At 50.0% G+C, this 14,678-nt stretch overlaps 4 protein-coding genes across 4 annotated transcripts; all 4 read left to right on the top strand.

Moving 5' to 3' along the window:
• Positions 1-1,994: 1,994 nt before the first annotated feature.
• G6M90_00g094230 (uncharacterized protein) lies at positions 1,995-3,581 on the top strand (the record flags this gene model as incomplete). The annotated part of the gene is made up of 1 exon (XM_014685302.1): positions 1,995-3,581. One exon carries the CDS (start codon positions 1,995-1,997, stop codon positions 3,579-3,581), a length of 1,587 nt encoding a protein of 528 aa, XP_014540788.1.
• Positions 3,582-4,940: 1,359 nt separating this feature from the next.
• ALD2 (Aldehyde reductase 2) lies at positions 4,941-6,378 on the top strand (the record flags this gene model as incomplete). Its single annotated transcript, XM_066131474.1, has 5 exons — positions 4,941-4,946; positions 5,007-5,370; positions 5,429-5,838; positions 5,903-6,002; positions 6,056-6,378. 5 exons carry the CDS (start codon positions 4,941-4,943, stop codon positions 6,376-6,378), a joined length of 1,203 nt encoding a protein of 400 aa, XP_065987536.1.
• Positions 6,379-7,579: 1,201 nt separating this feature from the next.
• On the top strand, positions 7,580-8,893 carry LIPA (Lipase A; the record flags this gene model as incomplete). The annotated part of the gene is made up of 1 exon (XM_014685300.1): positions 7,580-8,893. One exon carries the CDS (start codon positions 7,580-7,582, stop codon positions 8,891-8,893), a length of 1,314 nt encoding a protein of 437 aa, XP_014540786.1.
• A 3,904-nt stretch (positions 8,894-12,797) lies between these two features.
• On the top strand, positions 12,798-13,241 carry G6M90_00g094200 (uncharacterized protein; the record flags this gene model as incomplete). Its single annotated transcript, XM_014685299.2, has 1 exon — positions 12,798-13,241. The coding sequence occupies one exon, from the start codon at positions 12,798-12,800 to the stop codon at positions 13,239-13,241; it is 444 nt and encodes a 147-aa protein (XP_014540785.2).
• Positions 13,242-14,678: the final 1,437 nt, after the last annotated feature.

Raw genomic sequence — 14,678 nt, 5'->3', positions numbered from 1 at the left:
CATTGATTCGCAGTTGGCTTGGCGAGCTGGCTTGGTATGCCACCACTTCGAGGGTCCGTGAACTCTGGCTGCCGTTGCCTAAACAAAGCCGATCTGTGGCTAACTGTCGTCGACCCCCTTCTGTTCCCTTCTTCGTTCTCGCCTGCACGTTTCTCCTGTAATATGGCTCTACCTACTATCCCCAGAACTCTGCCCCGTATCGAATGCTAATGCCAATACAGAAACGTCCCCCGAACGAATCTTTTGCCAAAGGGGCAAGCCCAAACTAGCTACTACAACTGGCCTCCAACTTCATCCGTTGTACTGCCTATGCCTCGAAGCTCCTGTCCGCAAGACGACGTCTATTTCGCCCTCGGAACATCTCCAGCAAACTTGCTGCCACTTTGAAACATGGTTCGAGAGCTCCAACCGAATCTGGCAGCTATTGCCTACGATATTCACAGCCTAGAGTAATATGGTGAAAGCAGCCGGAGTACGGGTATTTCTCGAAAGTGCCCATCGGCTAGACACACGGATCAAAGATCTACGCGATTATAGAAGTTGGTCGCTGTCCAGGCACAACCCCCTTTCCCGGGCCCTGTTAAAGGTCGACGAAAGAATTTCCAGCAATCAAATCACCATCTTCCTCTGTGCAATCGGCGTAAATATGTCGGGGCAACCGTAGCCCATTACTCGTCTCGAGAGCTGACGCCGCTGTATGTCATCTCCCAATCATATCCCATTGACTTCTTACCCTATTTACGCCACCCCCATCTTGCCAATACCCGCTCAGTCTTAGGCCCAACGGCCTTTTAAAGGTTGACAAAGCTAAATATGTCGACCAAATACGAGACGCAGGGCCGTCCAAAGCCACCAGTTATCGGGAAAGACGAACTTGACTATTCTACGATAGTAGGAAATAATTCTATTATTTCCTGCATGCAACCGTGTGGCACGTGACTAGCCGTTGTGGCCACGTCGCAAGTTGGCTGTCGTAGCTGGCTATAAGTATTACGGGTTGCAGCTTGTGTGTTTAAATGTATTAGTATACTAATAACCCTATTATGTATAAATAACTATCTTGTATTACTTCTATTAATCATGCATTTACATAGTATATACTGGCTTTATTCCGTATTTTATATAGGGCGGGCGGGCGGAAGGCATCTGGTCGCATGCCTCGGGAGATTAGGTCACGCATAAAGAAGAAATCAAGGGTCGGGCTGTTCTACACATGTAGAGTCAAGTGATCGGATGACGGAAGATTAAATTATTAGCTTGCATATAAACCAATTAATATAATAAAATGGAGGGACTGAAATGCCGGGCAAGGATACCTGGATGGACCAGGGTCTAACCCCGAGCGCCACCAGACAGCATTCAAAGAAGACTTGAACCCTTACACAATCAGAAATTAAAGGGCAGTCGCAGCTAACGACTCAAGGCAGGTATGGAGGATCAGAAAATGCTGTAACACAGCGCAACAAGATCGGCAGTCGTACAAGCTCCTAGAAGCAGCCCGTTGCAAGCGTCGATGGCGGAGGATGGAATTGTCATGGCGACAAGCCCACAGATGGACTCGGATCAAGAGCCGACCCGATAAAATCTGCGCATTTGACAGTTTTGAGCGGCTTGGGATGCTGCCGTGTAGGGCCGCTCGGGCCTGTTGAAGAAATGTCAAGTGTCAACGTGCATAAAGCCGACATGGCAAGTACCGGACCGCATGATGAGAGGCATTTTCTCAAGATGATTGACACATTTTGAAACACCAAGGGGCGTAGGTTGTGGAGTCCCTAATTAAATCAAGCCCGTCGTCATGCATCCAGGTCAAGACGTAACACGTGTTTGCTCCCGTCGTTTGCATGGACCAACAGATGTGACGCAGTGCGTTTTAAAGCCTTTGCGTTGCTCTTTCGATGAACCGTGTGCTTGGCCGCTCCTCATGTTTTGCTTTTCGAGACCAAAGCCCAGGCTACCATCACAAAATAGATGGGCGCCCGCTACTTGTTGACGACATGTATGCGGTCGCGCGAGTTGCAACGCGCACGTTCAAGCCCAGCATTTTCGTCGCATTTCTCCTAGCGGCTGTTTTCATCTACACGGCGACTTTTCATTCGTCGACGTCTTGGTCTTGGCCGGGGGACTGTGTCTTCGCGCCACGACGACACAAGCAGCCATTAGGTTGGATGCCACCGGACATCAAGCCGCTTGACCGCAAACAGTGCCGGCCAAACGAGACTCACTTTGCAGAGCTCAAAGAAAGGTACCAACTTCAAGATGACTTCAAGTACGCCAAGCGTCTGGTGCAATTCTCGCGAAACCCTCAGCTGCGGCGCGAGAGCCTCACCAAGCTCCCACAGCCCATGTTTCCGTCAGGACGCAACTTGCCGTTGAAGTGGTCCCGGCTCGACCCCGAAATCGACTTGTGCTCCGATCCCATCGAAGTGAGCGTTTCCGCATCCAACTTTCCCCAAAATGTCGATGCCTCGGCCTTCATCTTTGGGGTTTCAACCACCTATCAACGCTTTGAGGAGAATCGTACGCCGTACATCAACGACTGGGCCTACTGGTTGACTGATGGCGCCGGCCGATCCAACGGCGGCACGCTGCTTCTGACGCTATCAGACGCCACCGATGAGCAGCTTCGAGTGGCCCGAAGATTGCTTCGCCAGGTGGGCATAGATGCCGATGTGCAGGCGTCGACGGCACCAGACATGGCAGTTCGCTATCTATACCTGGTTCCTGCCATGCTCTCCCACCGGAAGAGACTGGAAAAAAAATGGTTTGTTCTTTGCGACGACGACACCTTTTTCCCCTCTATGCATGCTCTCGCGCAAAAGATGGCCGAGTTTGACCACACCGCCGAAATGTACATCGGCGCCCTCTCAGAGGAGGTATATGCCGTCCTACGCCACGGACCACAAGCATTCGGCGGCGCGGGCGTCTTCCTATCCTACACCACCGCCCAGCGGGTCGCGGGATTATTTGACGAATGCTCATCAGCCGAGAAGCTGCACGAAGCAGAGGAGCAGGGCGACCGGCTACTGCTTCAGTGTATAAGCCGAAACCCCGACGTGGTGCTCACCGCATTGGACAATCTCTGGCAACTCGACATGTCCGGCGATCCTGCGGGTTTCTACGAATCGGGGAGACAACCGCTCTCCCTCCATCACTACCGGAGCTGGCACCACGCCGTCCCCGGGCACATGGCCACGGTTGCCTACGCGTGCGGCGAGGACTGCATCCTGCAGCGGTTCCAAACAACAGACGACTACATTATTTCCGGGTACTCGATCGCGTCGTATCCCCACGGCATCAAGTTTGCCGCGCACCAGATTGAGTCTACGTTTCGCACCGTGTATACAAACGAGGGGGGCAGCTTTGATTACAAGTTTGGTCCGCAGCGGCCATCGCTACTGGGAACGGGGCGCAAGGACGCTTGGGAGTTGAGAGAGTCGGCGCGTCAGGAAGACGGGTCCATCTTGCAGACTTATGTGCGAAAAGGCGATGACCCCCGGTGGGTCGACAAGAACAATGTCCCTCTGGATAAAGATGACGGAGTTATCGAGTTGCTTTGGACGTCGGCTATATTTTCGCGCTAGCTCGAGGTATGCGTGATGCTATATTATATGGAAAGGGTGTTGAGTGAAGTGAGAAACTCCTCTTTTACTAGCTTGAAATTTGAGATGTAGGTATAGATTACAATGCTCATTTCAGCAGTAGCGGCAAAATCACGCAGGATGAGCTGCCCGGCGGGAATAGTGAGCTGGCAAAGGAGCCACCTTGCCACGTCTGAGAAGCGATGGGCGGCAAAGTCTCCTACAGTGATATCAGGGTGACTGCCGCAATGGTACAATATGGTATGAAGCTGGTATCGGGCTGCAAATACTGCACACACCACTTGGTCTGGCAAGTGCAAAGCCCCCGATGGCCTCCAACGTCGTCGTACAAGTGTTTTTATTTGCACAAGCAGAGCAAACAAGCAAACGATGCTCTGACAATGGCAGCGTTACTGGGTTTGGAACGGTTTGGTTCAAAATTCAATTCAATGAGCGACTTTCAGGCATCGAAGTTCGTTGGTTTCCCAAGAGGTCTTTGGGGATCAGAGGTCTCTGTAAATACAAAATGTCCGTGAGGACTGGGACAACCCTCGTCAAGGTCCAACTCCGGGTCCTCGTGATAATTTCTTTGTTGTGTAATCTTTGTGGCTGGTGCCTTTGTTTTGGTCTTGGACGTGTGACAAACGTCGTCGTATAAGTGTTTTCATTTGCGCAAGTAGGACTTACAAGCAAAGAATACCTTGAAATTTGATCCCCACGGCTCTCCGACCCCCGCTGTATTCACTCTTGCTGTCGGAGAAAACACGATTTGTATTGACAGTTCGTGAATCTCGCCTTGGCTGTGCTCCAGTCTCGGCAGTACTTGCAGATTGAAGTTTTGTTTCGCGTGAAGGAGACTAGAGACACCATGTTATAAATGGACAGGCTATATCTGTCAGATAATGCTCTCTGTTGGGCAACTCAGTCGAAAAGAAGCCGAAATTTATATTGAACTTGTATACACGACATGTTACGGTCCAGCTTACAGGCCACGGCGCAGGTCCCAGAATAGGCTGGCTGCATGGGTTACCCTATAGGGGATAAGGGGAACTGACCGGGGCGCACACAAGAAGTGATTGCAGGAATCGCCTGGCAATTGGAGGGATTCCGTGTGAGTCGACATCATTGATGTTCTAACCCCAACTCAGCAAACGAAAAACGAGTATAGGGTCAATACGATGCGCTTTAAGACGTGTCGTGATATTATATAAATAAAAGACGAGATTTCATCTATTTACTACAAGTATACTACGAGAAAAACACTTGTTTCTATTGCAGAATTGTAAAGAAAAGTACACGGTCAGGCCAAGGACACAAACAAAGGTTACACGAGAACATCAATTGAAGAGTCACGAGACCACGATGGAGGTTTTAGGCAACCGTGGCCTGACGACTTCCCCACTGCTGCTCGTATAGACAACATTGAAGGCCCAGCTGGCTCTTCTTGACCCAAGGGCCTTGAAAAATGGCATCTTTGCTATCAAAAAGGGTTATCAGATCAAATTGAACACTTTCTCCCAGACCCATGTCTCCAACAACAGCAATTCAAAGGGCTCCCTGATTCTTGTCACGGGAGCCAATGGGTACATTGCTTCTAATATTGTCGATCTCTTATTAGAGCTAGGCTACCGAGTCCGCGGGACCGTTCGCGAGCACAAGCCGTGGCTGACTGAACTCTTTGAGAAAAGACATGGCAAGGGCTGCTTCGAGACGGTTGTCACAGCTAACATGGAGGAGCCAGGAGCATTTGACGACGCGATGCAAGACACTGCCGGGGTCATCCACGTCGTAGGTTCACGCTGCAAAGGCCGCTTGGGAGGCACGAAAACTTACAACGCGACTGGCACAAGCTTCCATTGTCTTTATGAATCCGGACCCTAGCGCTGTTATTCCAAATGTAGTGAGGGGGACGGAAAGCATACTCACAAGTGCATCGAAGCACGCAGCGATAAAAAGATTCGTCTTGACTTCGTCTTCAACCGCGGCTCTCATCCCGAAACCCAACGAGAAATGTACCGTTACAGAGGGTATGTATTTCGCTGTTGCCATCGCGTCACAAGAGCCCGTTGATCCCAACCTACAGTTAGATACGTGGAACGATGACGCGGTCAAGGCTGCGTGGAGCGAGAGCACGCCGGCCGCGCACAAGCCCTACGTGGTCTACGCCGCGTCAAAGACGGAGGGTGAGCGAGCTGCGTGGAACTGGATGAGAGAAAATAAGCCGCATTTCGTCATGAACGCGGTTTTGCCCAACGTCAACGTAAGACTGTTTCCCCTTGCAACCAATTACGACGGTCGCTAAGTCTTTACCGCCCGCTGCACAGTATGGGCGTGTTCTTTCGCCCCAAATGACAGCGTCGACGATGGGCCTCGCACGGAGGCTCCTGCAAGGGGACAAGACGGCTTTGCATCTCTTGCCACCGCGTAAGGACAACCGTCTCCTCCCACAGGTAAAGTGCTAACGTGGGAATAAACAGAATGGTACGTGGACGTGCAGGATACGGCCCGTCTTCACGTCATTGGGCTTCTCGATCCAGCGGTGAGAGACGAGCGCTTATTTGCGTTTGCGGGCCCTTATAACTGGACAGACGTTATTCAAGTATTCCGTAGACTTCGTCCACAGAGCAAACTCCCCCCGGCCCCGGAAAATGAGGGCCGCGACTTGAGTGATGTGAAGCCCGCCAAGAGGGCTGAGCAACTACTCATGGATTTTTTTGGGTTGCCAGGCTGGACAAGTCTGGAAGATAGTCTCGCCGACGGTATTGACGGCGTTGGTGAGTCGGATGCTCCGGGTCCGTGAGTCGGCCGGACCGGTCTTGCAATAGCCGTGTGGCAGACTTGGGATTTAATGTCAGAAATACAATGGCACTACCGTATCACGAACATGATGGCATATTTCTAAAAGAAATAAAAAAGAAATAGAATAAGTGGCCACATGCAGTTTGGTTCTTGCCTCATGAGCGATGTAGCCCACTTTACTAGCCCGATGGGGTCGGGGACTCCACAACCCACACCCCTTGGTGTGTTCTACACACAAAAAAATGGAAATATGTTATTTTCCTCCACGCGCCCAGTAACCTTCAATTCCGACCTTTAATTTATAAATAAATATCACGATTTCCACTCAATTACACAAAACTTACATGTAAGGGTGTGGCAGCCTGGATGTGTGTGTATCAAAGGCGGTCGCGATGTGGGCTACAGCGCTCATGCATACAGCTCCATGTCCCAACATTGAATAGATTAACATCTCATGACCGCTTGCAATGCATCAACCCCAACGCCACCATCGGGATATCTCTTCTTTTTTGCCAGCACGGCCCCTTTTGCATCACCCCAGGTAAACCCCAGGGCATTGACAATAACCCCACTTCCCCGTGCCAGGTCCACTAGCTGCCATGTGCCCATGCGCGTGCATTGTCGATATCTCTGGAACGCAGTGCCTATTTCGGAATGGCTTCTGCTTGGCCGACGTCGACTCAGTTCTCAACTGCCTGCTGCCTCAACTTGAAGGGGAAGCCTCCAGATGGTCTAGTCAAGACGAATTAACCGCAGCTTCCGAGCGACACAAGCCCACATGCCTTTAGCCCTTGTCACAGTATTGCACCTTTGAACTTGGAGTTGGCGAGCAACAAACGACATGTGGAAAGGCTTGGAGCAACATGACTCATTTCATCTAATAACAGTCTTTGGTATCAAAGGTCGTTGGTTTTTCTCGAGGCCTAGTTGACCAAAGGCGTCTTTAAATACAACAAGTCAGTGACGGACTTTGCCCTAGTCTCGTGGCCGTAGCCCTAGTGTAATCGGCCATTTCCGTGTGAAAAATACTCTAAGCATTTAAAGGAAGGCTGGTTCTTTTTTTTTCTTCATTCGTATTTTCCACCTTGAACCTATCGGTTGTGGCTTCTTTCTCCAACGCCGGTTATGTTTTTCAAGTCATCACCTGGCAAATAATAATGGGCATGTCTCTTCGAGTTTTTCTTACAGCCGTCTTGGCTACCATGGCAAAAGCAATACCAACACCGCTCAGCCCACGGTCTGGTCCCATGGTGCCAAGTAAAGACTCCTTCTATGCTGTTCCTGACAATGTTGGCCAGGTAGAACCTGGTACAATATTAAAACGGCGGAAGCCTCTCTCCCCAATAGCCGCTTTCGGCATTGCGCGGCTCAACCTGAATTCCAGTTACCAGATTCTGTATAGAACTACAGACAGCTTCGGCAACGCAACAGCAACCGTGCTCACTGTGCTGATACCGCACAAGGCAGACCGTTCAAAGCTCCTGTCCTACCAGGTCGCAGAAGACGCAGCATCTATTGACTGTGCCCCGTCTTATGCCCTTCAGCTCCACTCAGCATCCGGGCCACTTCTTGGAACACTCCTCACGCAAGGGGAGCTGCTTCTCGTCCAAGGAGCTCTCGGAGAAGGCTGGGTGGTTGTTATCCCCGACTTCCAAGGCCCAAATTCCGCATTCTTGGCCAATAGGCGCGCTGGCTATGCTACGCTGGATGGAATCCGAGCCGCTCTCAACTCGTCTCCGTTTACCGGCATCCGCGGCAACTCTACCATTGCCATGTGGGGATATTCCGGCGGCAGTCTGGCGACCAACCATGCCGCTGAGCTTCAACCAGAATATGCCCCTGAGCTTCAGATTGCCGGCGCTGCCGTAGGCGGTACAGTCCCCAACATTACCAAGGCGCTCACTACCATCAACAAGGGACTGTTCGCAGGGTTGATCCCCACTGGCATTCTAGGTTTGTCCGCAGAGTATCCTGACGTGGCGCAGCTGGTCCTGGATCATCTGAAGCCGGAAAAAACCGAGGCATTCTTCAAGGCTGGGACCCGGTGCCTTTTGGCCAACGCTGCCGCGTACCTCCTTAAAGACATTATCGGCATGTTTGATGACCGAAATTTTATGTATCAAAACAAGATTGTCGTTCAAGTTCTCAATGAGAATGCTCTGGGTAAAAAGACACCAAAGATTCCGTTATACTGGTACAAATCTGTTTTCGATCAAGTCAGCCGGGTCGCTGATTCCGATGCCGTTGTGAAGAAGTACTGCGATGGAGGTGCTAGTGTCGAATATGTACGGGATATTGCGTCCGAGCATGCAAGTTATGCCCTGATAGGCGCACCGAAAGCAATCTATTGGTTGAAGAAAATTATGAAGGGCAAAAAGCCCAAGTCAGGCTGTTCAAGGAAAACGCTTCTGTCCTCCTTGCTTGACATTAAAACGTGGGGTATTGCTATCAAACTTGGCGTTAACGCATTGTTGAATTTATTCCACAAGCCGGTTGGCCCGCCTGTATTTGGCTAGAGATGCAGAATAGCGAATAAGAAGTATTGCAAGTAAGTAGTATTGTTCTGCATTCAAAAACACAAGTCCGAGGAGAAGCTCATGTCCAAGATTGGGCGTCAATAGGGACAGACATTTCCAAATCTATCGTATGGAATGGGAAAAGGCCTGGGTGCTACTCTTCAACGCATGCCTCCATCGGGGTCAGGGCGCCGAGCACTTTAACGAGGCCATCGCCGCAATCCCCTGAAAACAGAGCAAAGACAACGATACACAGCCGAAGGCGTACAAAGCCATTGTTGTGCTCAGAGGAAAGTTCTAGAAACTATAATGGGGAGACGGCTTGCCTATGTGGCTACTGTCTACCGACCACTCCCCAGTCGACATACTGGGGATCCAAAACTCTCATTGACAAACCGTATCATGCACTTTCCTTAACACATTTTCCAGAAGCACGATCTGAGGGTAAGGCATCTTCCTTGTTAATGGATGTATTTGTGGCCTGCGACAATGTGTCTCGTCAATAATTCCTGTTGAAGCTTCGCAAGCATCAGTTGAGAAATGAGATGATACGATGGGCAACGTTTTTTCTCAGGAGCCACGGCTATAAAGTAGCAATAACAAATTGCACCCTCAAGACCAATCAAAGTGCAAATTGCACAAGACTCAATCGTCCTTCTCGATGATCCTGTATGTGTTCTATTACGCAGACCTGATCAAGGCCTGTAAGACGATTGAGACAGAAGTAGTAGGGTATGTTGTCAATGGCCAATGTACATGTCACATTAGTGGGTATAAAAGGAAAGGGTTTGCTGAGCACCTCAATTCATATTCTGTAATTACTACGAACTTGAGAAAGGGTCATCGTTAACACCTGGCGTATAAGCCGGAACAGACGCCTGAGAAGTTCTGCTAGTGCCGGCGCCTCATCAAGATGTCTGCATCTACAACTCACGGTGGCCGTAGCTGCCAGACGGTTCTTCAATTTAACAAGAGTCGGAACGAAGGTAACGCATTAATATATTGGACAATGCCCTATCAACCTAACTTGGGAGTTTAACATTTTGGTGACGGCCCCAGAGCCGATGTTCTTTTCGCAGAGTCTTGGCTGATCGCCAGGGTTTCCAGGAGAACACTGTCTGGAGAAGCCCAAAGTAACAGCACACACCAGACTAATGCCCTATTAGTTCCGAGACTCTTCCGCCATTCCAACCAAGTTGATCTTACTCTGGATTGTTGCTGCCGTCTGCACAATGGCTTTAGCAGCCACGACCAGTATTCCAAGAGTGGTCGCCACATCCTCCGAAATTTCCAGTCTTCTGGCATGTCACTTGCCCTGCATTGGAACCGCAAGAAAACCCCTTTTGACGAAGGGCGCCCCCGAAATCCGCAGCATTCTGCTGAGCTGATCGCACCTGATCAGCGTGGCAGTCGTAGGTGCATTGGTTGCCACCACTCTGCGCTTGGTTGACGAAACAACGTTGCTCGCACGCATTGGCCGCCGCCAAGAGGGTCAATACGACGGCAAAGACAGCTTTAACCATTGTGACTAAGGGAAAATGAATGAGTTATACGATACACTAGATCTCGAGAAGGGCAACCCACGAGTAGTATTGGACGGTGATGGCTGTAAGTGATGAGGGAAATTTAATGTTGACTCGACGAGGAACTGTTATGATGAAACCAATGTTGGAAGGGAAGACCTGGTGTTTTTATAATACTGATGCTTTTCCCATTGCGCTGTACCTACGTCCTTCTTACGTTTCATATGCAGATACTTGCCGAATATGTCCTCGCTTACAATGATTACGTCTCATTACCCCGGTACCTCTTTTATGAATAGTATCTTGCTGAGCTGCGCCGGTCAATCGTTGATCCAATCAGCGGGGACAAGGTGGTGAAATTGTCTTGGTTCAGCTATACCAGTGTGCGTATGAAAATGACGCCAGCGATATAGCCAAATCCGTTCCCTGCTATACTACACGGACTGTATATTACACATAATGTAATATACCATATTGGGAGGTAACCAAGCAGGAAGAGATGGAAGAGATAGATTAGATGTAGAAGTTCATTTCGATATAATTGAGAATGGCGGGCACTGTCGCGGATAAAGTCGGTGCGTGCTTACTCCACACATTGTCTTAATTACATGCAGTTCGTTGTCGACAGGTTCACCCCGCAGTGACACGTCATTGTGATGAGGGATGAGGCTTGTAGAAGTTTCTGTCGTAAATGACTGGGCTGGTAAATCCATGCATATTGAACCCTACAATCGGCGACCAAGGGTACTAACATTCCATTCACTGCCACGGTTCCCAAACGACCCGGCAGACACATTATTCTCCCCGGTGCTCTTTTCTCAAACTGGCAAGGGCGTTGACAGCTGGCCCTCGCCGGCTCTTCCCCCCAGGTGCCGCCTCAAGATATCATAGTGGAGATGTCTGGTGATAGTGCTGAGATAGTACGGAGTACTCCGTACGTAAAAGTGACTCAGAACCAGATGGAGCCATGATTATTCGATGTTCAGTGTATCCACTACACGATGAGCAACATTGAGAGCATCAAATTTGCGTAGAGGTAAAATACAGACGGTAGGCATCATGATTCAACAACTCAAGGCAGTCGAGTTATCGTGGACTATTGCTCCTGGTTCTCTTGTCGCCGTTCTTGAATCGCAAGATGACGGTCGGCTTTACTCCTGTGGCATTGAATCTTTACTAGCCCGCAGCCCGCACCTGCCGCCATTGACAACTGATTGTGAATGTCTCACAATCCTTGAGAGATTTCGGCTCATCTTGTCTTTGGCCCAACCAATGCGACTTTGTAACAGGCGTCTGGCTGAATACGCTCCATGCTCCTTGTGCTCCTTGCGCATTTGACTGGTTGCACGAGAGAGTCAGTACGGAGCACCCCTGAGCAAATATGACAAGGCATATAAAGCATATAATCACACTGTAGGGATCTAATGTAAAAGTCTCAGACCCCATTTACACAAGCAATATGATTATGGGCTGGTCGTAATTATGAGCGAGTCACCCCAACGGTACAAGGACGTGGGGGAATCCGTGTTCGCCTGGACGTAGGGTGATGTTGGCCAAGTCTGTGACAAGCAAAACGTAGCCTCGTGCCTTTACTCCCGTGATGCGCGACGGAGACGACTGCAACTAAAGTGGTGGAGGCGTTATTTACTCAGACATACAGGCATAAGTGGGATGCCAAAGGAGGGGCTTCAGATGGACCGGATAGAATCGACAGTATTGATTAGATAACTTGGATTATCACTCTGTTACTCGTAGGCTAACCGGACCTCCTGCAGCAATCAACGCCGTTGTGAGCACGCTGCGTATTTCGTGCTATTCGTGACGACTCTTGCATGGAGGTTCAACCACAGAGTTCTGTCCGCAATTAACATATACAGGTAGGGAGGCTGCTATGCCTCCTCCTATGCCCCGGTTTGTCGATTGACTTGCGTCAAGTTGAGTTTGTATTTCGGGCCAAGAATACGCTGCATTTACCGACCTCGAGTGACGAATGACATGCCCAAGGTGTCCCTTAAAGTAATAAATGGGAGCATCATTGGATAAATAGCCTACATCGGCGGTGTTAAGCGTGACAGCGGAACGCGGATGAAACGAGTGTGTTGATCCTGTGGTGTAGAGATGTCGCCAATGTACATATGTAGGCTATTCGGAGCAAATAGCGATGCGTCAAACCTTCCCGCGCGGCTCGGGCTGCCCGGCACCAGAATGTTTAGTAATTGATGCTGTCGGCGTTGTGACTCGTGGCCAATCATTGACAACATATAAAGAGGGGGAAAACCACTCGTAAAGTCAAGTTGAAAAAAAAGTGCCATCACCAGATCTTACGTTTCGACGACGCAATAAACAACAGCCGCTCAGTACAGACGCAACCATTTTCCATCATGTTCCAGTTATTCAACTCTCTCCCGCGCGGAATCATGGCTTGCAATAACGTTGTTTTCGCTTCTCTCGCCTATGTTGCCGATTGGAACGAGACGCACATTTACAACCCGCGCTGGCCGCCGCATGCCAAATTTCACAACGGCCAGAGCATGTCATTTGGTGTTTTATCTGCCTTAACAACCCTCTACCTTCTGGGTAGACGCAGCCCCAACCCTACGGCCGCGAAAGATTCTGTATTTATTGCGGCGATTGTTGGTTCTCTTACCACTGTGGCCGGTCTGTCCGCCGCTTTGTACCCAGGCACTGCGTGGGCTGACCCGGAACGGGATACTGGAGCAAGGATAGGCCCACAGGGTTATCTTTTTATGGCCCAAATACTTGTCAACTGGATAGCCTACTTCTTGGAGAAGACAAAGATTGACAAGGGTTCCAAATTGCAGTAATTCCCTGGCTTGTTGGATATTGGATACGTGATGGGGGCAGGGTTGGCCTATGTCGTGGGAAACTTGGTGATATTCCTTGGGCAGGTGCTGATAGGAGGACGGCAGCTTTACGATCGTGGAAACAACAAGTCTGACATTGTGGGATAAAGCTGTTGACTTGGGTAGTCTTGTGGTGTGGAAAACCTCTGTCCAGAGGTCTTGTATCCAATGAAACATAACCAAACCCTGCTTATTGATTATTAGAATGTTTATTTATTGTTGGTTTCTGATATTCAACGTCTCCAATCATCAAGCGTGAAGCGTTTTCCAGCCCTCTAGACCTGATTCGGATTGCAGGAACATAGATGCAATGTTGCACTCGGACAGTGCTTGTATTAATATGGCGACTGGAGCTTCACGAAGCGAAACTTTGGCTATTCTCCATGCAGTTTATGACAGTTTCTTTATCGTGTCGTTAGTAGTCTCTGTGGCTGTTGGGGGTGACAGATGCAGAGACGCCGAATCGAGGATTGCGCCTTGTACTGCGCATCGAGGAATGTATGGGCGCGGACATAAACGGCGCCAGCACTCTTCCCGGCCAACGTGATTCTGCCCTGCGCTTCCTGTCAGCATGCTTCGAGGTGTTTTTCCAAGCAAGCAGGCACACAAGGCGTCACTGGCTGGATCTCCATCAAACTCGTCAATGTTTCGAACCGCCAATTCGATTGCAAGTCTTTGGTCCCGCAAGGCGAGGTCTTTCAACTCTGATATCCGAACGCGAACAAGTTGAATAGATGGTTGACAGTGACAAGCATGATTGGGTTCCCCGAGGTCATGGATTGTGCAACGATACGTGTCGGGTCTGCCTCGGGGTTAGTCGCATCGTAGTTGCCAGAAATCTGACAGTACAAGGGACAAGCTATGTCAAGCGCCACCTAGAATAAGGCGATTGTTCCCAAAAAAAGGTAAGAGAGTCCGAACATTGAAGGGACTCAGACTATCTAGGCCCTACAGTGGGAGCGTTTCCCCACCAAACGACGAGTGATTCGTGACGTACCGCAGACTCGCGACGATGCCGGGGCGAACATCATGACTCGGGAGCCTCCTGATGGATATTATGTACACTGGACGACGGCGCCGGGGGGCATACCGTGAACACACATCAGAACCGGAAGGCGTTTTCCACATGCGGAAGCATGATTCGGGCAGTGCGCACTAAGTTTGAGACAAGAAAACTCGTCGTACGACAGATCAGCATCGCCGAGTCCTTCTGGAAGCCGCAGAAGATAGTCCACGTGGAGAATGATTGTGGACACAACGAACTGGCTCTTGGTGAGAAGCTGTAGGCCAAAACGCAGCAAAGAGAATCAGGCAAAATTTGTCCAAAACGCGTGGCATCGGCCGCTTGTCCGCCAAATTCTGTGACAGGATGCGGTGTTGCAAAACGACGGCTAATGG

The sequence above is a fragment of the Metarhizium brunneum genome, chromosome 6 (genome assembly GCF_013426205.1).
Source record: "Metarhizium brunneum chromosome 6, complete sequence".
NCBI lineage: Eukaryota > Fungi > Ascomycota > Sordariomycetes > Hypocreales > Clavicipitaceae > Metarhizium > Metarhizium brunneum.
This window is presented reverse-complemented; position numbering and strand designations above follow the sequence as displayed.